The 27,654-nt window shown below is 41.8% G+C and overlaps 1 protein-coding gene across 1 annotated transcript in view; it reads left to right on the forward strand.

Annotated features, from left to right (window-relative positions):
* The window catches only part of zgc:165507 (uncharacterized protein LOC561188 homolog), a 34,342-nt gene extending 10,640 nt beyond the window's left edge, over positions 1–23,702 (forward strand). Inside the window, exons 2-5 of the mRNA XM_017722314.2 lie at positions 3,601–3,833; positions 16,323–16,466; positions 19,883–20,683; positions 21,835–23,702. Of these exons, the coding sequence (XP_017577803.1) occupies positions 3,620–3,833; positions 16,323–16,466; positions 19,883–20,683; positions 21,835–22,118 (1,443 nt within the window). The 5' untranslated portion in view covers positions 3,601–3,619 and the 3' untranslated portion in view covers positions 22,119–23,702. The remainder of the gene's footprint in view (positions 1–3,600; positions 3,834–16,322; positions 16,467–19,882; positions 20,684–21,834) is intronic.
* The last annotated feature ends 3,952 nt before the right edge of the window (positions 23,703–27,654 follow it).

Consider the following 27,654-nt stretch of genomic DNA (forward strand, 5'->3'; position numbering starts at 1 on the left):
GGAACCTGATTCCAGTGCCACCAGCATGTAGAAAATTCCAATCTCGTACGTTCCGAACATTTTGTTTGTTGGCAATTTTTTGACACTTGATGACCTCAGAATGATACAATCCTCTGCAAACCTTCACTGTAAAAAATTAGAGGTCAGCTCGACTCAAAATGATACAGTAACTGATTACATGGCTTTTCTTGAGTTGGCTCAACTTGAGGACACACAGCTCAAATTTCTTCGTTGAGTCAAAAGTTCTCTTAATGCTTTTAGTTCTGTGTCTCAGTGATGTAAATAAAATTAAACTTGTTTTTTTTTATACTCAACTTCCTCAGCAGCCAAGACTCTCTCCATCACACCAGACATCGAGTACGCACTCATGGATGGCTATGGCATCGCTGGGGCTCAAACTCACAACCTCCTGTTGGGTAGACGGCTCAGGCCACTGCACCACTCAGGAACACATGAAGCAGCTCAGAGTTTGTGTCTACAGATGTTTCATACACTGGAGAAAATATTTGTTGTTTTGACTTTGAGGCGTCGTCTCATGTGGTGCAGCTGTGTAATAATTCATCCCAGCATCAGAAGACTGTGAGCTTGATTCCCAGTAACACCACAGCGGTCCATTACCCGGAAACCCAAGAGGAGAATATCCCAGATGGGACTGTGTGATAGAAGGAGCGCCAGCTAGTGAGTTAAAAAAAAAAAAAAAAGGGATTCAGTTTATTTTATCTAACCCAGATGCAGATCTCATAACAGTTGCGTGGAGAATTGTGTTGTGTGAACTCAAGAAAAGCCATGTAATCAGTTACTAAATCATTTTAAGTTGAACTGACCTCTCATTTTTTACAGTGTTCAGTCGAGTTGCCTCTCCTACCATCCTCATCTCACAGGCAGGGAGATGAATTATTAAGGGAATATGTCCTCTGTGTCACCTCATATTTATACCCCTGTGAAACCACTCAAACACTCTCTCTCTCTCTCTCTCTCACTCTCTCTCTCTCTCTCTCTCTCTCTCTCTCTCTCTCTCTCTCTCTCTCTCTCTCTCTCTCTGTATCTCTCTCTCTCTCTCTCTCTCTCTCTCTCTCTCTGTCTCTCTCTCTCTGTCTCTCTCTCTCTCTGTCTCTCTCTCTCTCTCTCTCTCTGTCTCTCTCTGTCTCTCTCTCTCTCTCTCTCTCACTCTCTCTCTCTGTCTCTCTCTCTCTCTCTGTCTCTCTCTGTCTCTCTCTCCCTCTCTCTCTCCCTCTCTCTCTCTCTCTCTCTCTCTCTCTCTCTCTGTCTCTCTCTCTCTCTGTCTCTCTCTCTCTCTCTCTGTCTCTGTCTCTCTCTCTCTCTGTCTCTCTCTCTGTCTCTCTCTCTCTCTCTCTCTCTCTGTCTCTCTCTCTCTCACTCTCTCTCTCTGTCTCTCTCTCTCTCTCTCTCTCTCTCTCTGTCTCTCTCTCTCTCTGTCTCTCTCTCTCTCTCTGTCTCTGTCTCTCTCTCTCTCTGTCTCTCTCTCTGTCTCTCTCTCTCTCTCTCTCTGTCTCTCTCTCTCTCACTCTCTCTCTCTGTCTCTCTCTCTCTCACTCTCTCTCTCTCACTCTTTCTCTATCTGCTTCTTTACATGCATGAGGATACAAGCATAAACCTATATACATAGGTTGATCAGTGAAGCTGATGCCATGTCGGGGCCTCTTTTCTTATTGTTTAATCTTGGGGCGGGGTGTGTTTCTCCAGGTATACGGTGACCTCTGGTTGAACGTATCGTATGACGAGCAGCCACTTGAGCTTTGCTTGACACGTTGTAATTTGCATGGGTCTCAGGCATTGGCTAAAAAGTGACACACCTCACCAAAGAGAGAATTTTGTTGGTTCAGTGATTTGAATAGATCTGACAGCCGTCTCAGTGGGGGTACTAAGATATAATGATAGTTTATGTCTGTGTAGAAACTGAAATATCCTGGTTGATATAATTTCCCACAGAGTGTTTCGAGGGCCTATGGTGTTCTCATGTTTGAAAGTTTACTCCCTGGGGTTCTCCGGTCTGATGCTCTAAAGCATTGTATATATTTTGTTTGTATCCATTTCAGGGAAGAATTGGCAAGACTTTAGACCGCTTCCTGCTCTCAGTGTTATGACTGGGTGTGGTGGATGGATATGAAACGTTACCATGAACTAGATGATATATGTCACGTTGCGCTTTCAGAGTATGTTGTCGATGTTTGAATAGTGTAACTGTGTGTCATACAGTATATAGTTAGACTAACTATAGAGAATCAATAGAAACAAAATGTGCCATGGAAAACAAAAAACCATTGTTGGTTCCCATTGTTGAAGAACCTTCCGATGCATGGGTACCGTACAAATGAGGTGTGTGAGTGTAAAGAACCTTTTCTCTGGGAAGGTGCATCCAAGACAAACACCATGTAATACCTTTTTTTGAGAGTGGATTTTAAGCTGGTATCTTGTTTTACCTGTTTTTTGGGGGGCTCTTTTGACTTACAATGGCAATTGCCATGAATAGATTAAAAAAATCGGGTTTACAACAAGCGGGTAAAAAATGACATTACTCTAAAATGACCTAAAACTAATCGGAATAAGTCCTGTGTCTGGCCGTCTTTGTGCTTGCTTTCTAAGTAGTTTCTGTTGGTTTCCTTAACACTTACACCTGCTTAGGGGAAGGTATTAATATTTATTAACTACTAAATACAATGTAAAATCTAGTTTGTGTGGTGCAACCCGTTTTGATTAGTAGTCCATAAACCTGAACTTACTAAACACTTACGTTATAACTGGTACAACTGGTGCAACCAGCCCCAGTTCCAAAGGCAGCAAATTGCCTGCCCTGTATCCCTGTATAGTGACGGATTAATGACAAGGTTGTTTTCGATTTGAGGGACACATATAAAATAAAAACAAAAGCTTAACCAACACAAGGCCTATTGTTTAGGGGTATATTACATTGGCACAAAATGAAATGAAAGGAGAGAGAGTGTGTGTGTGTGTGTGTGTGTGTGTGTGTGTGTGTGTGTGTGTGTGTGTGTGTGTGTGTGTGTGTGTGTGTGAATGTCAGGGGCACAAGCCTCTTATTTCGCATGCTCAGACTCACAAGAGGTGTTGTTTGGTTTGTAAATACAGTTGTGATTTCGTTACAGTTGTTTTGCCAGCCCAGATTTCCATTAGCTCTCACACCAAGAAGCAGAAACCAAGATAAGTGGGAATAGAGTACAGATTAGCTTTCCAATTGCCTTTGGAATGTAAACAGTGTCGCCAAGGTGATTAAATTACATTAAAAGACCTCAGGTCACTCAGGTCTGGCTTAGTGGACGTCCTGTCCAGCACATGGGAAGGTACATGATGTGTGGTAAGAGTGATGTTTTGATTTGCTGGAAGTCCACTAGTGCTTTCCAGTAGTGCACTGGATTTTGAAAGAGCTTGCTAACTCACTGTCATGGTGACATAGACTGGTTTAAATGGGGTGAAATGGCGATCTGCCAAGAGCATGACTCAGGACGAAATACGTTCTGCCTTTTGAAGGTATTAACTGACGCATTCTCATAAAATGTGCACACCTGTAAATTACCAACAACACAATCACTGTTATGTTTCCCTCTTTCTCTTCTCTCTCCATAGAAACAGACCTGGGTTTAGAATGCCACCCCCTGTTGGTCAACCAGTTGTGCCCCCTCCGGATGGAGGCTGGGGCTGGGCTGTGGTGGGTGGAGCCTTCATCTCCATTGGCTTCTCCTATGCTTTCCCCAAAGCCACCACTGTCTTCTTCAAGGACATCCAGAGGATTTTTGATGCATCATATAGTCAGGTTGCCTGGATCTCTTCGATCATGTTGGCCGTCATGTATGCTGGAGGTAAAGATGCTAAATGTAACCTTTAATGGTCACTTTTTCAAAGAAATGTTTCATATTATATATGAAATGTTTACATATTACTTTCAAATTGAGAGTAATATATAAACATTTACAAACTTTTACTTTGTCGTGCCATTGACTATGTCGTCCACTATGAACTCATCATTTCTGTTATGTTGTGAGAAGCATGTATTTACATCCGTCCATCTGTCCAGCGGACAGCAGTTTAGCCCTGCCCATTCCTATTGAAGTTCTAGAGTGGTTTCTGAATGAGGCACAGTACGACACAGCCAATACGCATCATTAACCCGTATGTATTTGGCGAAGTCTCACAAATGTGTTCAGAGACGCAGTGACCTTTCCAAAAGGCAAACCAGGACATCGCTGTGCTCATAATCTCCTTTCTGTCATGAGCTGAAAATCTTCTGTTCTTTCTTGATCACCCGGAGCATCCAAAATTATATTAAGCATCGCAAAATTAACCGTGCTTCCTTTCTTCTTTATATCGTCTGCTTTGTACTACCATCCTCCTGTGGTTGAAGACGGACAGCAGCCATATACAGAATATTATTGGCCACAACATAAGACAAATGTGTAGCCCATGACTTTCAGTCCCTGATTGATTACTAACAGCTTGCAAATAGAAGAACAGAAAACTGATTAACTGCTTTTTAGACTTTGATTCTGCTGTTGTAATTAACCTTTAATGAATACATTGGCAGCACATGGTAGCACCATTCAAAACACCTGGAAACCCCCTAGTGGTGGAATCAGATATCCCTAATGATTATGATCAAATGGAATATTTTCCTCAGATTAACTAAACCTCTGCTCGGCTCTCTGTGGGCGAAAGGTGACATGTAACTCTGTGTTAATCTGCCAGCAAGCAATGAGGCGTAAGAGGGGAGGGGTGGGAACCCCCTGCTGCAAAAACAGTTCACACCTCACCACAAAGGCGGCTGTGTTGAGATAAAAGGGGAGGTGCTGCAGCTTTCTACATATCAAGAAACTGCGTACAACTACCACAAAGAAAAATAAAGAAATAACACGGAAACAAAAACACTTTCAGAAATCTTGACTTAAAAGATGAAGCCCCAGTTTGCTTCCAGTTTACTAAATCATGCACATTTCCTTCAGTGTTATTGAAGAAAAGATTGCATAGGTAAATTGAGGAGCCTCCACTGAAACAGGCAGCACTGAATGGTTGCTGTGAAAAAGAGTTAATGGGTGCTTGTGACTTAAATTGCCAGATGTGTAATGTTTTATGGCTTTGAAACTAGGGAGAGCAATTTGTGCCAAATTGAAATTAAGTGATACTTGTTTAATCCCACAAACGGGGAAATTCCACCTCCGCATTTAACCCATCCGTCAAGTGAAACACCACATACACACTAGGGGGCAGTGAGCACCTATGGGCAGCCCTATCCATGACGCCCGGGGAGCAGTTGGGGGTTAGGTGTCTTGCTCAAGGACACCTGTCATGGACTGTCGGACCTGGGGATCGAACCGGCCACCTTCCGGTCACAGGGCCAGTTCCCAAACCTCCAACCCACGACTATTTGCAATACTGGTCAAATCCAAACTGTCTTACTTACGACACCAAATCAAATTTGAGATCATAATTTGTCTTATAAACTTACAAAAAATGTACACACAATTTAAAAACATGCACATATGTAGTGTAGTGATAGATAATACGCCTCTTTTTTCACTTATCTGTTGTACTATACTGAATGTAAAGTAAACTTAGCTATAATTACTATTATTACTATTATTATCATTATCATTATTATTATTATTATATGTGTCATTGTCTCACACTGTTTTGTCTGAATAGTGGGATATGAATTTGAGTTCGTTTCATAAAGCATGAAACATTTCAGTGGCAAACCACAATGTGACTTCAAAAATAACATATTATATATTTTATGCACTACACTGTAAAGATTTCTCACAGTTGGCTAATTAACTAGGGCAAAAGTCAAACACGCAGGTTCTGTTTGTTAGTAGTACACAGAGAGTAATACACAATGTTTTTACTACTCGCCCTGATTTCCTTCCTATGTTAGATCTCACTAGAGGTCCCAGTATCACCCCCCTAAACATCCGTGCTTTCATCATGGCAAGTTTTTTTTTGTAACAAGGCACAACAGACAAAAAAAACAACAGCAGTGATCGATTCTGCTACCCAACTTATTTTAATCATGTTTGAACCGGAATCGATAAATGAAAGGATTAAATCACCGACAGGCTACAAATCACATTTACTCTTACGGCGGTTTACTTATAACACGCTGCTGGAGCAAAGCAGTGCTTTCACTAAAGCAAAGACACGTGTTGCATTAGAGCTACGAGACCAATAGTAGTGGATTTTATACCCACCAGTTAACAGGGTGCACGTCTAAATCACTACTTATTTGCCTCGAGTAATCTCAAACATTCCTCTTCATGTGTTATCTATGAAAATGGAAACTCCACCTCCAACCCATCCGTGAAGTGAAACACCACATACACACACAAAAGGGGGCAGTCAGCACATTTGCCCGGAGCGGTGGGCAGCCCTATCCACGGTGCCCAGGGAGCAGTTGGGGGTTAGGTGTCTTGCTCAAGGACACCTCAGTCATGGACTGTCGGCTCAGGGGATCGAACTGGCAACCTTCCGGTCACAGGGCCAGTTCCCTGACCTCCAGCCCACGACTGCCCCATTTGTCACTAAAGTGAAAAACATGACAAAATGAAAAGCTACACATAAATATTGCTTTGCTTTCATGTCGCTCGACCTCTTTACTGAAGAACAATACATGAGGATTTGCATTAAAAAATACATAATTTGTGTCAGAACTGAAAACAGTCCGTCTCTAAATGTAGTCAACGCACAGCTGCATTGCTTTCCACTGTACTTTAAACACGTTTGCTCTATTTAAATATAGACATAACAGTGAAACAAGTGAAATGCTGTGCATATATGAGATTTAAACAGGGACATGCAGGAAAGGGAGGGTGGAGCAGTTTGGAGATAAAGCCAGAGAGGCCAGGTTGAGATGGTTTGGACATGTGTTGAGGAGGAATAGTGGATATATTGGGCAAAGAATGTTGGAGATGGAGCTGCCGGGTAGAAGGAGAAGAGGTAGACCTCAGAGAAGGTTTATGGATGTAGTGAAGGTGGACATGGAGATGGTTGGTGTGAAAGTAGAGGAGGCAGTGGATAGGGCAAGATGGAGGCAGATGATCCACTGTGGCGACCCCTAAAGGGAGCAGCCGAAAGAAGAAGATGATGATGCAGGAAAGGGAAAGCAGAAGATACATTACATTGATTTAATGCTGTTTGAAGCACTGCACAATGGAAAGCATTAGAGCTCTGCGCTGATTACATTTCAGGGTGGATTGTATTCAAATTCTGACATGAATTTCATTTTAAGAGCAAATCCTCATGTATTGTTTTTCAGAAAGAGGTCAAGTGACATGAAAACAATCTAACAGATTTTGTTTTTCGTTTGTTTTTGCATGTCATTATGGAAAAGTAATCACGTGATTACATTTCGATTTAGCTCAGATTCCTCTCCATGAGTATCAAAGTAATAATTTGAAGTAAAAGGAGCAGCTTGTGAATTGCCAAACGTCAGAGGCCATCAGTAGGCTGGAAAAGTTATAAATAAAATAAAGAGACCCTTGTTAGTCCCACAACAGGGAAACTTCACCTCTGCATTTAACCCATCTGGGCAGTGAAACACCACATACACACTAGGGGGCAGTGAGCACACTTGCCCAGAGTGGTGGGCAGGCCAATCCGCAGCGCCCGGGGAGCATTTGGGGGTTAGGTGTCTTGCTCAAGGACACCTCAGTCATGTGCTGTCGGCTCTGGGGATCGAACCGGCGACCTTCCGGTCATGAGGCTGGATCCCTAACCTCCAGCCCACGACTGCCCCGTCATGGCATCTCAGAGGACAGATTTAGGCCTATGAAGCACTTTGAAGTTATGACAGATTTGTATTTGAATCTTGAAGACACTTGATTTTATTTGAAAAGAAGTCCAAAAAAAAGATACAATGAATATTTGACTTCATCACTGTCGGCTTCTATTATCCTGGTGATATGTTTTAACCAGGCCTTCAAGTAATCACTACACAGGTGGTTGCATGTTTACACCCCATTAAGAAGAAGTGACAGATGGTTCTGGACCATAACAGCCTCACAGGTCTGAAGCAAAGCAACTTGAGCAGCTTGATTAAATATGTAGACAATGAATACGCTGGCCTCATTTGTGTCTCATTACAAGAAGTCTTTTCCAATTAGAGGCTAGCTCAGCCCTGACAACGCTGCTGCTTTGTGACAGGATGTCTAATTTCCTTTGAAGGCTGCATGTTGTCTTCTGAGATCACAGGAATGATTCTGTCTACCTTTTCTACTCAGGCTCTGTCTTGATTTGTCAGTTTTGTCCAGCCATTAGTGTCCCTCTGGTCAAATAGGGCCTTCAGATATCACTCTGATTGGGGTGAGAGCAATCATCTTATGACGTGTGGTGAGCAAACCAAAACCCAGAAGGCCAGTTGTCCTAGGCATCATGTTTGTCTTTGATGTGGAGTGGTCTACACCTCCTGTATCAGGGGTGGCATATGTCTTGATCAGCCTTTCAAAAGACCTTTGGGTGCAAGTTAGAGGCAAAGTGAAAACTCTTGTCTGACATGAGAAGTTCTGGTGTGCCCTAGCAATGGCTCTTTTGAAAGGGAACAGCTTAGCCCAGCTGCAATAATCCACTAACTTTAAGAAATACTGTTGTTGCTTGGGGAATCTGAAGAACGCAACTCTGGACCCAGGGGCGCAAATGTGGTCTGACAAGTGCCGGGACCGGGGGACCAATGTTGGGAGGAAAAGCCTACTTAGAACAATCCATTACTGTGGATCACAGCAGAGGAGCATCAGTCGCCAATCAGACTCAAGATATTCATGACATGTAAAACGCCCTGATTTAATTAACCTCAAGAGTAAACAGCTAATGTAAATATCCCAACAGTGGACAGAAGTGCTGCGCAGTTCTCAGACATTTAGAGCCACGACATTCATTCTCAATGACAGCATGTTTCTAAGCTGAATAAAGGCATCAGGAATCAGAAATACATTCTTATATGATGTAACTGGCTGGTCTGCTTCAAGTGGCAAACCCGCGCTCCAAATGCGGACATTCTGCGATGTAGATAAACAGTCATTGCGTAATGTTTATAGAAACAAAGGGTCATGTGGTCGGCTGTTGGAGCACGCTGAGCACTGCTGCTGACTGGCACACTGTATTTCCCAGAGGATGAGAACAGCACGTCATCAGTTACGCAGCTTCTCTGTTTTAGCTTACAGTGGCAATGTGTCTGGGGAGGTTTAATAGGTTATCAATAATATAGGCTATGTACCTTTTGTAAAATCATCCCATGACCCCCAAATTTATCTTGCACACTTTCAGAAAGTAGGGGAATGTTCTCTGTGCTGTCATTACTTTATGCCAGTGTCTGGACTTTTCAAACTTAGTGTTATTAAAGTCGTAATTATTGCTATTTTGCTGTTTACCACTGGATATTGGAGTTGACGTTAAGCAATGAATATGAAGTCAAAGTGCAGATTTTCAGCCTCAGCTAATGTCAGCTAACATGAGGGAATTTACATCCAAATTGTGTGAATGGTACAAAAATGACAACTGATTTTATACACCAACCCCACCCCCCCCATCCAATTTATATGGGCTCAAAAGTGATGCAATCATAACTAATATAATCATGAATTACATCGTCATTCTTAACACTTGATTTAATATTTGTCTAGGGCTAAATTATTTGCTCAGATCCAGCCAAACGCTTCAAAACTCAGAACAGAGGTGGACAATGACAGGAGCCGTAATCCAAAAGCTGAAGAAGTGGAACGTACCACAGTAGCAACCTCACCTGATGCTGATCTAATCAAACATGCAGTTCACTTACAGAAGGCAGAACTGAAGGTAAAACAGCCGATGAACAAGCAGGAACTGAAGACAGCTACGGTAAAGGCCTGGCAGTGCAGGGAAGAAGAAACCCTGCATGTGGTCATGTCCATGGGTTCCAGGCTTCAGGCAGTCAGTGAATGCAAGGGAGTTGTAACCAAATGGCTGTTTAATTTATGATTAGGACAGTTGGTCTAATTACTTTGAGTGCGCAGGTTGTAGTTCTTAGATGAAAATACCAAATGAAAGCTGAAAGTCCACACTTTAGATCATATTCATCATGTAATATAAATTCAAATATATTGCGGTAGACAGCAAAAGTGATTCCTACAAATACGTTAAAGCCAAAATATATGAGTAAAAACAATGGACTGAAGTAAAAAAGCATGTATTAGGTGGTGTGTTAGAACAGTGGAATGACTCATCTGTATGGACCTTTAGGACTGTAGCTGAGAATATCTTCTCTGTGCAAGTGTTTTCTGAGTGTCCAACATTTTTTCCATTACCCATATTACCTGTATTATGTTTAGTTTTTATCAGGGTTGCATCTAAAGCAGATGGAACAGACATTGTACTGAAGGTGAAGTAACTAAACTTTGGAAAGGCGTTTTGTCAGCAGAGGCAAGCTTCGCCACTTACACTCACCGGCTACTTTATTAGGTACACCTACACCTAATAACTTGCTGACGACCTGCTGAAGTGCAGACCGAGCATCAGAACGGGGAAGAAAGGGGATTTAAGGGGCTTTGAACGTGGCGTGGTTGTTGGTGCCAGACGGGCTGGTCTGAGTATTTCAGAAACTGCTGATCTGCTGGGATTTTCACACACAACCATCTCTAGGGTTCACAGAGAACGGTCCGATAAAGAGGAAATATCCAGTGAGCGGTCAGTTGTGTGGATGAAAATGCCTTGTTGATGTGAGAGGTCAGAGGAGAACGGGCAGACTGGTTCCAGATGATAGAAAGGCAGCAGGAACTCAAATAACCAACCAACATCTCTGAGGAACGTTTCCAACACCTTGTTGAAAGTGTGCCACGAAGAATTAAGACAGTTCTGAAGGCAAAAGAGGGTCCAGCCTTTTACTAGCTTAGTAAACTGGCCACTGAGTGTAAATTCAACATCAGGGTCAGTATCATGTAGTGTGACTAAAGAGCCCAGGCTAAAACGAGCTGAATCTGAATCCTAGAATATTATGTTCATGTGTTACTTTGTTCCTGATAAACCACAATTTATACTATACTGGTTCAGTTTGGAAGTTTGCGTTCTTTTGAGATTTGGCTAAATGTGAAGGCCAGTTAATTCAGCGATATTCTCAACCTGAGAAAACTACACATGTTAGACTTTGGTATCCTTTCATCAAAGATGCTATTTGCACATTATGTGTAGATGGCTATTTCACTGATCTTTCACTTCTCGTGCCCTTATGATAAAACATCAAACCAAAATGCCTTCCTACACACATACTGAGCATGGAGTTGATCCACCTGCCGGATCATAGGCTAAGAGAGGCTAACAATGTCGTGCATCTTTAACGCCACCTAGCAACCGGCTTAGCCTGATGTTTATGTCGCACAAGTCCTTCAATGTGCAATGAACCATATAAAGCAGGTTCATAAGCCTTTGCTTTGGTCATGCATTTCAAAGAGGAGGAACTGAATGGTCTATTGTCACACATGCATTAACTTGTTATCTTTCGTGTCGTAGTGTTGTATCCACAATAAAATCATCCAGGTGTCTCTTTCTTCAGTGCACCTACCAATTGAACTACTGCCAAAGGAAGCCGGTTACTTTAGAAACCACTACAAACGTTGGCCAGACTGCTTGTTCAGTGTCTGGTTTGGACTGGCTGTGAATGGTACTGTTTAGAGATGTAATGATATGCGCATTATATGATATATTTTTGATACAGAATCAGAAAAGACAGGCTAATACAACTCCGACTTTTATTTTTGCATGTGTTTATTTTTTGGCAATTCCTAAAAACATGTTTGTTTGTTTGTTTGTTCAGTAATTTCCCTGAAAGACAACAGCATTACCGGAAACAAGTCATTTTCTTATTATCGTTATCTAATTGAATAGAGGTGTTCTCTAGAATTGAATAGAGGTGCTAAATAAAGGTGCTGAGATTGGTGCTTTCCCCACGAGGCAGAAGTTGGTTTGTTAATGTCAGAATGTCAAATTCTACCTTAAATGAAGCAGAACTGCCGTGTAACTGCAGCTCCAATTAAGGTGGAACAGACAGTGAAGCTGGCCAAGTTTAGCATCGGGTTTTCTCCTTGCTCCGGTAACTGACATATTTGGGTGATGTCTTCATAAATGAGTTAGCATGATTATATGAGCCTTGCGTTAAGCAGTGTCAGCACCTTCGCCATTTCACACAGCTTGGTTAATCAAGCATCCGAGCTTGGCTAACGGAAGAACACTGAAGCAGTGTTCCAACATCTAGAGCCTTTCCAGGAGAGTAGAGGCTGTGACTGCAGCAAAGATGTAGAATGTGGATGTGAAATATTCCTGAAAATGAATCTGATCTCCATCAAATCCTTTTCAGAAATGGTTTTATATGCTTAGAACTGCAGGTTCCCCAGGTTCTTTAAACAAAAGAAGCAACCAATGCAACTTTTTAAAGAATGAGACTCGTCGTATTTGGAAAAGTGTTTTTTTAATTGTCATTACTTGTTAAAATGTTTGCTTTTGTGTGTGGGCTCGAGGTTCTGAATGCAATGCGGTGATACTAAGCAGCTGAGTGAATTTCTTGTGGTTTGCTGCTGCTGTTTTGTTTTGTTTAGTTTTTTTTGATCCACTTTCTGCCAAGGATCAATGGTGTTAAGTGCAATGAAGAAATAACTAAAGTTTGGAAGGAGGACCATTCCTGAAGCTCCTCCTCCTTCCGTCCCTAAATTTTCCATTCCTACTTTCCCTTTTTGCACCCCACCACTACCCCATTTTCCGTTCATTAAAAAGAGGAATCCAACCTTGTAGCTTAAAGTAGAAGCCGCCCAGAAGTCCTGCCTGAGTTCTCAGAGCTCTCTCCTCCTCTCTCTTGCACGGTTTTGGTGGTTGGTTAGTGTAGTGGGTAACACCTCTGCCTTCTACACTGTAGACTGGGGTTCAATTCCCCACCAGGGTAAACACCCTACACTAAACCAATAAGAGTCCTTGGGCAAGACTCCTAACACCACCTCTGCCTACCTGTATAAAATGATCAAATGTCTCAATCAAAACCGAGTGCTTGATGTGTTTTACTACATAAACTAGTCAATGGCATTAAATTCCATCGAACCCTATCCTTATTATTCAGTTATTCCTCTTATGAGTTATTCAGTAATTATAAGCAGTTATTGGGTTATGATTGATAATATTGTTTTTATTATTTTGGGCTTTTACCGTTTGATTTAGTGGTCTTCAAACTGGTTCTTAGGCCCTGAGGTGTTCCACATTTTTGCCCTTATGCGTTGTGAATTAGGTTGAATAAAAAATGTGGGCCATCTGGGTGGCCCTGCGGACTAATGCGAAGACCAGTGGGTTAAATGGTTAAAAAGGAAGTTGGGCAGTGAAACATTTATACAACAAATTGTTCTGTAGTGCATTAATTGACATAAGACCAGTCAGAAACAAGAAGACAACACAAGTATTAGTCTATCACAGTTTTATCCACAGCTAAAGATCTGGCCTTTTACATGAAGCAGCTGTCAAGTACAAGGGTGAACAAGGGTTGTTGTAAAGTTTTTACATTTTATTTTGTGTCATTTTTAGTGCAAGAATTCAATGATTATTTCAGTCAGTCTAGTGCTGCATGCTAATTATAACTCCAGTTCAGTCCAGTTCTATTTAGGGATTAAACCACAAGGGAAGGCCACCTACATTAACTGCCTTCATCAAACTCCAGAGCACGGAAGAGTGTGACATTATAAGCCTTTTAAAGCAGGGATCATTGGAAGGCCTGAGTGTAACAGCTGCCAGTGAGCCTTTACTCTCACTGGTAGAACTTTCCAGCTGCTCTGCATGCAAATAAGGCGTTCCTGATAGCTTAAGGCCTAATGCAAATTTATATGGGACAAATTAAGCATAGCTGTGTCTCTAACCTAACCTGATTTCGACCAGCACACACACACAGCAGCGGTAATAACACCTCTCAAGACATTACTGGGATGGTGCCGATTATCTTTTCATTACCGCAGGCCTCTCCTTGTGGTACCACGTTTATTTTACTTTGAAATGGTTTTTCAATGGGAAGGGTAACTATGACCATGAAGCTTATAAGGGCAAAAAATCTCACAGACACTCCAAAATCATGTAGAAAGCTGCCCCAAAGAGTCGAAGCTCTTACAGCTGCAAAGGGGGGACTAATTCCACTTATGTATGTATATATATTGTTGCTGTCGGAAGAAATGTCTGGTTCTATTGACCTACATTAGAAGTAAAGTATGTTTTTTTGTTTGCCTGTAAAGTTATTATTTTGGAGATGTGAGGTTTTTTTTCCAGCAACAGCGATATATATATATATATATATATATATATATATATATATACCCAGTATCTCACAAAAGTGAGTGCACCCCTCACATTTCTGCAAATATTCTATCTTTTCCTGGGACGACACTGTAGAAATGAAACTCTGATATAAGTTAAAGTGGTCAGTGTGCAGCTTGTATAGCAGCGGATTTACTGTCCTCTGAAAAGAACAACACACAGACATTAATGTCTCAATGTGCCTCGTTAGAGTTACAGGGTTCCAGGTGTGAACGGGGAGCAGGGCTGTTAAATTTGGTGTTTTGGGTACAATTCGCTCACACTGACCACTGGATATTCAACACGGCACCTCATGGTAAAGAATCTCTGAGGATGTGAGGAATAGAGCTGCTGCTGTCCACAAAGACGCCTGGGCTATAAGAAGACTAACACCCTGAAACTGAGCTACAGCACGGTGGCCAAGGTCATGCAGCGGTTTCCCAAGACAGGTTCCACTCGGAACAGGCCTTGCCAGGGTCCACCAAAGAAGTTGAGTCCAGGTGTACAGCATCACATCCAGAGGTTGGCTTCAAAAAATGGACTCATGAGTCCTGCCAGCATTGCTGCAGAGGTTAAAGAAGTGGGAGGTCAGCCTGTCAGTGCTCAGATCATATGACGCACAATGCACAACTTGGTCTGCATGGCCGTCGTCCCAGAAAGAAGCCTGTTCTGGAGCCGACGCACAAGAAAGCAGTCCAAGAACAAGGATTACTGGAACCATGTCCTGTGGTCTGACGAGACCAAGATAAACTTATTTAGCTCAGATGGTGTCCAGCATGTGTGGAGTACCAAGGAGTACCAAGACAACTCTCTATTGCCTACGGTCAAGCATGGTGGTGGTAGCATCATGGTCTGGAGCTGCATGAGTACAATGGTTCATGTGCACATGTTACCTATGAAGCTTGCAGCAGAAGGGGAGGAGGGGACAGCAAGGAGCAGATTATCCAAATGTAACGCACCCGTCCTAAGCAGAATAGCCTCACTCTTCTGTGGGCTCATAAAATACCCTTTACTTCCTTAAGATGGTGCCAAGGATTCCCCAGTGGGGAAATGATGAGGCCAAGTAGACGAGGCATATCTTGCTCAATTCACATTCACACATTGAGTCCCGTTTTCCCTATAACTCCAGCAGTCATGGGCTGGAGGTTAGGGAACTGCCCCTGTGACCGGAAGGTCGCCGGTTCGATCCCCAGAGCCGACAGCACACAACTGAAGTGTCCTTGAGCAAGACACCTGACCCCCAACTGCTCCCTGGGCTCCGTGGATAGGGCTGCCCACCGCTCTGGGCAAGTGTGCTCACTGCCCCCTAGTGTGTATGTGGTGTTTCACTTCACGGACGGGTTAAATGAGGAGGTGGAGATTCCCTGTATCTCTTAACTCTAGTGCTGTTTTTTCTTTCACGTTCCTTTGACTTTTCCCTTCATTATGTACATATCATATCTAATCTTGTCAGAAATATCTCCTGAATAAACTTGTGCTTAATGGCTGTTTTGTTTGAAAATAAATAAAGGTTAGTCTTTGACTTTTGCACTGTACTGTATTTATCCATCTTATGGTGCTATTTAAAGTGTTGGGTGTCCTCTGTTAACAGTGACCATAATAAAGTAGTATTACTTGTGTGAAGGGATTCTCGTTCATGAGGCTGCTCTGTCTGAGCCATAATCCATTTAAAACATCAGTGCTAAAATCATACGCTCCCTCCAAGGACATGTTTGCAGAGGCTTTACTTCCAGATCACCTAAGAACCACATTTTTTAGATTTGAACACTAAAAAATTAGCAACACTTAGCAAACTCTGTCCCACTTTCTATTTTCCTCGGACTTGGCACACACTAATTAGTATGTTAAATCCGGTTCAAGTGATTTAGGCTCTTTGCCATACCACTTTAAGGAATAATGAGCTTATGTCATTAACTAACCATGTTGTTTTTCCCCTTCATATTCCCAAGGATTGTTATGGATTTGTCCCAAACAAGAAAACATCTGATTCCCTTCTTAATCTTTCCTGTCCTCTGTTTCAGGCCCCATAAGCAGCATCCTAGTAAACACGTACGGCTGCCGTCCAATAATGATAATGGGGGGATTTCTGTGTGCAGTGGGCATGATCTCCGCCTCTTTCTGCTCCAACGTCATGCAGCTCTACATCTGCATCGGAGTGATTGGGGGTGAGTGCACGCAAATTCCACTAAAGCTTATTGCTAATTTGATTAGAGTCGTCTTCAAGGAACCTGCAGTAAACAATGTGCTCGCAATGCGCTGGCAGAGCTGCTGCTGTTTGGAAGATAATGAGACTTTGAGTTTTAACCATGATTGACACTTAGATGAAGGAGATTATGATGGCTGTATAAGACTTGATGTAGTTTTAGTAGAGAATGAACACCAAGTGCTGGAAAAAGTCTAATAATGACACAATACTTATATGGGTGTAGCTGAATTTACTGTCTATCCCACATGAGCTCTACAGCTATTTGCTACAATTAAGATATACTGGTTAATAGTTTTAAAGGGCCTATATAATAGCAACTACATGTTTCTCACGTTCTTGAAATATAAGCACATGATGCAGTATGTAAACATTGTTTCATGCACCGTTCACTCCCCAGTCCATACAGTCCATATATGGTAACTAAGCTGCAAAAACAGTGATGAATTCACTGTTTCTGTGTTGTCACAAACACATTGGCACATATGGGCAGTGTAACCCTGTCCATTCACACTGAAATTATTAGCAGTGCTTCAACCTGAGCTGTGAGTGTGAATGTGGCACATTCATGTCATTAGAAGAATAAAACACAACACAGATGTAGCATATGGGCCCTTTAAACCTTTACACCTCGGCTCAAACACCAAAATCTGCTTCAATCTTTTTACATTCATTATGGACTTATAATGAGGATGGCACCTACACTACGGAATAACCAACAAATTCCTGATTATTTGCTTTTTTTCTTGAAGGGATGCTCCATCTGCTGCATGTGAAAACAGTTTATTTCCACAGACAATCATTTTGATGCTCTTCTTTTTACGGAAGAACATTGACTTGAAACTCACTTATAATGGAATCTAATGGGCAGCTGCTGATTTCCGCGAATACATGTTTAAAAATGTGTACAAAATACCCCGCGGAAGTCACGGGGTGCCACTATCTCTGCCAGCCCGGTCACCGTAGCAGTTGATGGTTCTTCGCTTCATCTTTCTGTCGAACTCTAAGAAATCTAAAAATTTAGAGAGAACTTTGTTTTACCTGAAAATACCATGTTGAGTAAAAGAACAGCCACACCCCCTTCTCAGTCACTTGTAACGTCTAACAAGCTTTCATGTCTCTAGTATACTTATGAAGGCTACATACACTCACTGGCCACTTTATTTTTATTTTTCCCATTACCCATATTACCTGTATTATGTTTAGTTTTTATCAGGGTTGCATCTAAAGCAGTTGGAACACACATTGTACTGAAAGTGAAGTAACTACACTTTGGAAAAGGAGGCAAGCTTCACCACTTACGCCACTTTATTAGGTATTTATTAGGTATTATGTTCAGTTGCTTGTTAACACGAATAGCTAATCAGCCAATCACACGGCCGCAACTCACTGCATTTAGGCCTGTAGAGGTGGTCAAGACGACTTGCTGAAGTGCAGACCGAGCATCAGAACGGGGAAGAAAGGGGATTTAAGGGGCTTTGAACGTGGCGTGGTTGTTGGTGCCAGACGGGCTGGTCTGAGTATTTCAGAAACTGCTGATCTGCTGGGATTTTCACACACAACCATCTCTAGGGTTTACAGAGAACGGTCCGAAAAAGAGGAAATATCCAGTGAGCGGTCAGTTGTGTGGACGAAAATGCCTTGTTGATGTGAGAGGTCAGAGGAGAATGGGCAGACTGGTTCCAGATGATAGAAAGACAGCAGGAACTCAAATAACCAACCAGAATCTCTGAGGAACGTTTCCAACACCTTGTACCTAATAAAGTGGCTCTTGAGTGTACATAACACGGTGATCTCTTGGCAGCTTAAAGGCTAAAGAATGACACTGATGTCTACAGACCACAGTAAGAAAATGAGAAGCCCACCAAATAGCGATCCGTGTATATAGATGACATAGTGATAAAAGTATTGTTGCCGTTCTGCAGGGTAAGTAAATGCATGATTATGTGCATTTTAAGGATAACGTTTAGTGTGTATGCCCCACTGAGTCTTAATTAAATACTCCAGGGTTAACATAATAGCTAGTAAACAGTGATATGACAGCCACCATTCTCAGTTTCGCTCGTTTCCCACTTTCCCCAGATGTAGATGATCAGCAGAGACATGTTTGGAATTTGAATTTTGCAAACACTAGAGCTTGGTAGTCCAGGTCTTCATTAAGCCTCTGTGTGGTTCAGGACACAGTATTTCTTACTGTGAGCTATAAAAATCAACACATCACTGTGTAGCTGAACACTGCAGACACTTTAGACAACAGGATCTATATTCACAAACCACTTCATGAGTGCTGATAAGAATCAGTATTTGTGACGACCACCATACGGACGAATCTGACCCGAGATCAGCCTGGCTTTGTGAATCCCAGCCCTGGTGTCTGATAGTTTTCTTCATTTGTATAACTCACAGTAAGTCATGCTGTGTCCTAAACCACATCAGCAAGTCTGCACAACCTTAATGACGACCAAAATGGATGCACTTTGAGTGGGTTAAGAGAAATTTTGGGGACGTTTGCTGAAATATTTTTGGCTATTTGGGTGACTATTGCGTTCTAATGTTTGCCTCTGAGTTGGCTGGGAGCTTTGTCTTGATGAGAGTTGGGGTGGAGGGAGGGGAATGTGAAACATGGAATTATTCTTTTAAATTTTAATGAAAGAGTATGAGACAAATTGAGAAAAAACCCATCCATCCATCTTCTAAGCCACTTCTCCATCAGGGTCACGGAGGGGTGCTGGAGCCTATCCCAGCAGTCCTCGGGTGAAAGGCAGGATACGCCCTTGACAGGTTGCCAGTCCATCGCAGGGCAGACAGACAGACACTCACACCCAGGGGCAGTGTAGCATGTCCAGTTGGCCTGACTGCATGTCTTTGGACTGTGGGAGGAAACCAGAGAACCCGGAGGAACCCACACAGACACGGGGAGAACATGCAAACTCCACACAGAGAGGAACCCGGTCACCCGGCAGGGGAAATCGAACCCAGGCGCTGTGAGGATGTGAGGCGACAGCGCTACCCACCACGCCACCGTGTCACCCTTTAAGAAAAAATGATGTCTTATAAATGATGAGACAGTCAATGTGCTTTATATAAATGCATGAACATTGAATGCATTGACATTTATTTTCAAGTAGTTTTAACTGAAGAAATATGAATATACCTATTTCACAGTTCATTTTTTTCGAGGAATTTAGCAAACTGCCCAGTTGCTTCTGATTTAAGTTCTGTTATAAATGTGTTTTGAGTCAATGGGATTTGTTTTATTTTCCAAATACATAAAAATGAATCAAGGTTATTGTCTGTGGTAGCTTACAGCATGGTACAAAGAACACTGATGTGCACCTTAATTTCACCGTCACATTAACCACCTTTGTTCTCTTAAAGGTTTCGGCCTTGCTTTCAACCTTCAGCCAGCGTTGACCATGATTGGGAGATATTTCTACAAGAAACGTCCCATTGCTAATGGCTTTGCCATGGCAGGCAGCCCTGTCTTTCTAAGCACTTTAGCCCCTCTGAACCAGTACCTTATCAATGCCTTTGGCTGGAGAGGCAGCTTCCTTATTCTAGGGGGGCTCCTGCTCAACTGCTGTGTGGCTGGATCCCTCATGAGGCCCCTGCCTCAGCCCAAGAAGAGTAACAAGGACGAGGAGACTGCCGTTGTTCCAGCTACAAAGACAGAAAAGCTTACTGCCTGGCAGACAGTCAATAAATACCTAGACCTTTCACTCTTTAAACACAGAGGCTTCCTCATCTACCTGTCTGGAAACGTGATCATGTTTGTTGGTTTCTTTGCCCCTATTGTCTTCCTGTCGCCATATGCCAAGGATAATGGTGTGGACGAGTACTCAGCAGCCTTTCTTCTGTCCATCCTGGCCTTCGTGGACATGTTTGCCCGGCCCTCTATGGGCCTGCTAGCAAACTCACGCTGGGTGCGGCCGAAGATCCAGTATTTCTTCAGCTTTGCAGTTCTCTATAATGGGGTGTGCCACGTACTGTGCCCGCTGGCGGAGACCTACACAGGCATGGTGGTGTACGCTGTGTTCTTTGGGTTTGCGTTCGGGATGGTGAGCGCAGTGCTGTTCGAGACACTCATGGACCTTGTTGGAGCTCAGAGGTTCTCCAGTGCTGTGGGACTCACCACAATCGTGGAGTGTTGCCCTGTCCTTATCGGACCACCGCTGGCAGGTAATAATTGAATTGAATTATAGCCTGGTCAAGCCATCAAGAAGCGGGTGTCATTGTTTGTGATAAAACCGTGCTGTAATTTTATATTAATTATATCTCACTTGTAACTCATTGAAAAACGTAGAGAAATTCTGTTGAAAGCACTGACTATGTTTGTGAGTTCACTATGAAACATATCTGTAAAAATGCTGTAATACGTCTGGCAGCAGAGGTGCCAGATAAAAATCTACAAAATTACAGGCAGTATTTCAAAAAAATGAAATGACTCATTTTGAAATAAATAGGTGAAAACTTGTTTACGTGAATTTACATTCAATTTCTTCTAAATTATAACAACAGTGTTCAAATACAGTATAGGTATATAGGTATACCACCTGCCTTGGACGAGCTGCCCACCCTACGCTGATGTTCTCATAGACTCCTAGTTATTCCTAATACCAATATTACTGCTATTAATATTAGTAGTATAATAACTCTGTAGGTAGTTTGACCAGAGGAGGACGGGTCCCCCCTGGTGAGCCTGGTTCCTCCCAAGGTTTCTTCCTCAGTTCTGAGGGAGGTTCTCCTTGCCACTGTTGCCCCTGGCTTGCCCACCAGGGGGTTTCTGTACGTTCTTACAGTCCTGTTAAAACTTTGTCTTTTCCGAAATTCTGTGAAGCTGCTTTGTGACAACATCCGTTGTAAAAAGCGCTACAAATAAATTTGATTTGATTTGATTTAGGTTGCATTTTACAGCACTTTGACAGTAAAAATAAGGAAATAGTTTAACATAAGTTGAATTTGATAAACGTTACTGCTGTAAACAGCGATCAACATTGAAATACGTAAAGTCAGATTCAAACCTGTCGATGCAGAAAGTAAATCAAATATAAATGTATTAATTATGAAGCAAACTTTGTAATTAATTATGCTATTATATAACTACATTTGAATCTGCAATTTCAGTGACCAAATCATATTGCATTTACAAATTATTTATAAACTATGAAGGTGCAGTGGCATCAAATGTGAGTCAATTTAAACACGTGTCTGCAAGAAAACGCAACACCAACCTTACGAAATTAAGCTGGCATGGTCACCGTTTAAAAAGGAAACGCTTAAAATTGTATAAATGCAATTGAATTAAATGTCCTGCTCTTCTTGCTTTACAGGGAAACTAGTTGATGTCACTAAAAGCTACAAGTACATGTACATCTGCTGTGGATCGGTGGTGATCTTAGCCAGCATCTGGCTCTTCATTGGGAACTTCATCAATTACCGTCTGCTGGAGCGAGAGCGCAAACAGGAGGAGATGTACAAACGGACTGAGACCGAGGATCCAGACAGGGACAAGGACCAGGCTGAGGTGGAGGCTGGCGCGAATATAGATGCACAGGCTTCTGAGGAGCTCTTCGAGAAAGCTGAAGACGCCATGCAGCGGGAAACCAACATTTAAACTTCTTCCAAATCAACTCTGCACTTTTATCCCAGCTATGTGACCTCAGCAGGTGAGGAGATGCTGATCACACTGGGATACAAAAATCCACACTCGACTGCCAAAGCAAACCTTAATTCCTCTGAGGGATTAATTGGTAGGAAGGATGTTACATTTGTGTGTTAGCACTCAGTTAAAGCATGTCAACCAAGAAGTGTGAATGGGAGGGCCTCCTGAGGGAAACATTGATTTGGCAAGGGAGATGCATCCTGCGTTGTGCTGTATAATTAGAGACTGTGGACACAAACTGATAAAGTCTAACAAGTGTAAAGCAGTACTCCAGCAATGCTTAATTATTAATATAATTAATCACTATCTGCCACATCTGTATCGTACTGCTGATTTCTATGGACAGCAGCTTTGAAAAAGGTGTAAATGTGTTTCTTTAACATCAAGGTTTACAGTGGTTCATTTCACAATAATGTGAGGTTATGAGACTTCAGTTTCAGGAGCACTGTCCAGCAGGTTAGGTTACGAGTATAACTATAGTTTCTGGTTAGAAAAGAACAGAAAGCATATTGACCCAAACTAGCTTATAATAGAAGCCACAGGTTAAGAAAAAGCATTTCACATATGTGACTGAATACCATGAATTCAGTAGCATCATAATGTCAGTTGTGCTTCGGACCCCTTCCCTGAGTGGATGAATCTGATGGCGGAGCTCGTTGAAAACATTCACAGAGAACTCGGTCAAAACGTGGTGAAGGATGTATCTTCTGAGGATGTCAGTGAACTATTGTCATTATATCCATATCAGTGTAACGATTTTGCATTTGGGACCTAAACATTGAGCCAGACCTTCATTCTGGGACTGTGCATGTGATGTTATGTTAATACACAAAGACATGGACTGAAAAGCTCTTGTAAAATCAGAAAACTTCAGACTTACTTACTTCAGGCTTTACAGGACGACCGATACAGTCATATTTCGCTGTTCACTAGAAATCACAAGCGCTCTGTGGGAGATCGTAGTGCCCTCAAAATCAGCGACCAATGTTAGTGCCCGAAAATGCCCATTTCAGTCGCCTCCAATGTCTCTCCAAAACTGTTCTTACGAAGTTTTCTGGTGCTGAGGGAGAGTCTGTGCGATGCTGGTAACACATTAACACGAATCACTTTCTCTCTGTAACACTAGTTATAGTCAAACGCAAAAGGTTGGGTGCTCCTGGTCAAATCACATCAAAATTACAAGTGGAATTAGGTATACATCCTCTGGACCTCTGCCAATTTTAATGCACTATTACTCTGCAGAAGATGTGACAAAACATGCCATCTGACTGGTGTGCCTAAAAGTTTGCATGTGGCAAAAAAAATAAAAAATCCCTGCAGATTTACAACTTATTTCACAATGACTTTGCTGAGGAATCCACACAAGTGTACAAAAACCAGATGTTTCGCAAAAGCATTTACTAATGGAATTCAGCAGCTGCCCACTGCTTTCTGTTATAAATGTGTTTTGAATCAATGAGCTTTCTGTTCTTTTTAGGCAGTGAAAGGAAATGCTGTACACTACAGACGTGGCAGATTAAAAATGAGACTGAAGAACGCTGGAGTATTCCTTCAATAGAGACGAGCAGAACTTGTTTATATTAATATTTTTAGTATTCATATTTTTAGCTCAGGAACTGGTCAGAGACTCAGAATGTCTGAGAAACAGCAAAGAGCTCTGCTGAGGATTGAGGCTCATTGTCCTTTGAGCACTGTTTGGTTTGTGTTACTTGCTCAGCCTCTGCAGAAACTGTCATGCATTCACCAGCGACACGTCAGCCCTCCACTGCTGTGAGCTGCACACCCGTAATCTATAATCTGTGGAGCTGAAATCGTTCTTTCAGGCCAATCTAACATGTTTGAATATAAATCATAATGTTTGTGGTGTTAACAAGGGCCTTATAAAACATTCCTGACCAAAACGGTGTCGGAAAAAAAACATGTTTCTGGGTGATTACCAAATATAGAACCAACGCGTATATATATATATATATATATATATATATATATATATATATATATATATATATATATATAAAACCCAGTTCCAAAAATTTGGACAGTGTGTGGAATTCTAATAAAAGTGGAAAGCAGTGATTAATAAATTCTGTTTGACCTGTATTAGATTGAAATCGGTGCAAAAAAAAAAACAATATTTAATGTTTAACATGAAGCTTAACTTCTGTTTTTGTTAGTATTCACTCATTCCAAATATGGTGCCTGCAACATGTGCCAAAAAAGTTGGGACAGGAGCATGTTACTTTTAACACCACTAAATAGTCCTTTTTGTGACAGAAGACACCAAAAGATCCAGTTTTTCAACAGTGCCACACCATCAGTGTTTGTAGTCTTTTTTGCCCCCCCCAACACGTTTTTGGTACGTGTTGCAGACATTAATTTTTTTATTACTTTATATATAAAAACAATGAGGCTGATAAGACGAAACATTCCTTATCTTGTGTTTGTACTGTTTTTTTTTAATGCAGGTCAAAGTGGAATGTTTAAACCACTGCTTTCCTGTTTTATTTGCATTTTAATCACTGTGTCAAAATTTTTGGAATTGGGTTTGTTATCTTCCACCATCTAAATGTAAATATTTAATGACATGCAGGGATCTTGCTTTAGAGTGGTGTTTTCATTTTCTTTTGCTTTTGTGGTTTTTCAGGTTTTTCTTAGAGAGAGAGAGAGAGAGGGAAAGAGAGAGAGGGGGAAAGAGAGAGAGGGGGAAAGAGAGAGAGAGAGAGAGAGAGAGAGAGGGAAAGAGAGAGAGAGGGAAGAGAGAGAGAGGGAAAGAGAGAGAGAGAGGGGGAGAGAGAGAGAGGGAAAGAGAGAGAGGGGGAAAGAGAGAGAGGGGGAAAGAGAGAGAGAGAGAGAGAGAGAGAGAGAGGGAAAGAGAGAGAGAGAGGGGGAGAGAGAGAGAGGGAAAGAGAGAGAGGGGGAAAGAGAGAGAGAGAGAGAGAGAGGGAAAGAGAAAGAGAGGGAAAGAGAGAGAGGGGGAAAGAGAGAGAGGGGGAAAGAGAGAGAGAGAGAGAGAGAGAGGGAAAGAGAGAGAGGGGGGGAAAGAGAGAGAGAGAGAGAGGGAAAGAGAGAGGGAAAGAGAGAGGGGGGGACACAGAGAGAGAGGGGGGGAAAGAGAGAGAGAGAGGGAAAGAGAGAGAGAGGGGGAAAGAGAGAGAGAGAGAGAGGGAAAGAGAGAGAGGGAAAGAGAGAGGGGGGGACACAGAGAGAGAGGGGGGGAAAGAGAGAGGGAAAGAGAGAGAGAGAGGGAAAGAGAGAGAGGGGGGAAAGAGAGAGGGGGGGGGGACACAGAGAGAGAGAAAGAAAATATGTAGATATTTAATGAATTATACATTGCCTTAAATGTAAAGAACGTAACTAACAACATGTTATCATGTAGAGGTCTGTGTATAAGAATAATCATTGATGTGCTGTACTAGTCAGCCTGCTCATTCTTAATGAACTAGAAAGCTTTTTAAAGGTTTAGTTTGAAAGGAACTTGTCATTTGATGATTTATCAGTTGTAGTAACTCAGTAGAGCACTTTGCTCTACTTGATTGACGTTTGCGATTCTTGTATTTCAGTTCGCTTTCATGGCCAATCGAGTATTTTTTTCTCTTTTTAATTGACTTTTTTGTCATACATGTATTTAAGGGAATCTTTTAAGATAGAAGATATAACCCCTGGGGGGGCAAATGTTAAATTATTAGTGTTGTGTCTTTTAAAACTACACCCAATTTACATCATAGCATATATGTCTCTATTTAAAATATCCTGCGTATGTATTACCATATACAACAGTAACTGCTGATGTGATGTGAAAACAATGCGTGGTGGGGAAATCTCTGTATGCACTAAACACACGAAAAACACAAAATCATATCCGTTTGACCAGCACATTTTTCTGAACTGCTTCTGTCTGCTATTGGCTGTGTATTTTCATGCCTGTACACCACCAGGGGTCACTAACGAACCCACTATAGGAACAGAGGAGCAAACCGAGAAAGAAAGAAAGATAAAAAGTTAAAGGTGTGCACCTAAAAACATGTAAAATAGCAAACAAAAATAAATAAATGAAGAACTCTATTTTACTTTGAAATACGTTTTGATATTTTCCTGTTTTTGATTGTTGAAAATTGCAGACCTTTCTGTTGAATTCCAATGCAGAGCATTCAAATGACTCACCAAGTAAACAGCTGACTGAACCAGTTTACGGAAATGTGTTTTTGCACGTGTGATATCATCTCCCACGGATTCAGACAGACGCATTATTCCCTCCTTTTACCATATTAACTTATAGTCGTACCAAAAAGTTTGGGCGCCCCTGATCAAATGGCATGTTTTGTTGATTGGGTGTAAATATGTTAAGACATCTTCAAATCCTCTACAGCGAACACACATTTAAATGCATAGTTACTGTTTATTTACTGAATTTTAAATTGAGCATAAATATGGCCTGTGGAAAAGTTATGGCGCATTTCATGTGTTCAACATGTGCAGAGCCACGTTTGCAGAAGATGCCATAATTAAGTGTGTTCAATGCAGAGCATTGCTGTGTCGACTTCACATACTTGGCCTGGGAGCGCTCAAGCTTTTGCATATGATTGTATGAAGGAGGCTGCACTAGAGTTAGTGTGAAGGAAAGGATTTAACTGAGTACATGGAACTAATTTAGGCCAGGATTAGAACCTTAAGAACATTATAGAGGCCTTTTAGTACAGATCATGTACAGTCTAGTGCATCATGTCTATGGATTATACATACTGTCTTCATAGTAGGGGTGGGCGATATGGCAGTGATGCAATATGACGCTTCTAGACGTTTTCACGATACACGACGTGTCACGATATTTATTAATATAGGAGCTACATTCCACACACTGCGCTGCATTAAATCCAATTAAACAGGGCTAATTATGCTGTATTTTCAACCAAATGTGCAGTCAGGTGTTTTAGAAGTACTGACGACATCCACAGTATGCGCAGAAAAGCACAGTGATGTAATTTATCACGATCAATATTGCCATATTGCCCAGCTCTACTTCATAGTCTGTTTTAGAAGCTGAGCTGGTTCAATCTTTTGAGTAGTTGCTGGTTGTAATATTTAAATACTGACTGTTCTGACACGGTGAAAAGTAACCAACGTGTGTTTTTACGTTCAGTATTAACCAGTTTGTCAACATCTTTGCATTTTATTATGTCACCATTATGTCAATAAACTCAACTAAAGTGGTGTTTGTAACTGCACCTGCTAATTGGCCACGTGTTCGTCGTTAACGATGTGTCCTGCATGCTAAAGGGCTGTAAAGCTCATAGTTTAATGTGGCTAACGAGGACATCAGTGGCTTCAGTGACTATCAGTGAACTTATAATGCCACGATGCTTTTGGGAAGCTCGGTTCTAAAGGTTGTGCAGAGTTAGTGCTAATGACCTTAATTAGAACGTAGGAAATGTTCGCTTTTATTTTTTGTTTTTGGGAAGATAAGATAGAAATGCTTAATTTGTGTGAATAT

Source organism: Pygocentrus nattereri, chromosome 11, assembly GCF_015220715.1.
Source record: "Pygocentrus nattereri isolate fPygNat1 chromosome 11, fPygNat1.pri, whole genome shotgun sequence".
Lineage (NCBI taxonomy): Eukaryota > Metazoa > Chordata > Actinopteri > Characiformes > Serrasalmidae > Pygocentrus > Pygocentrus nattereri.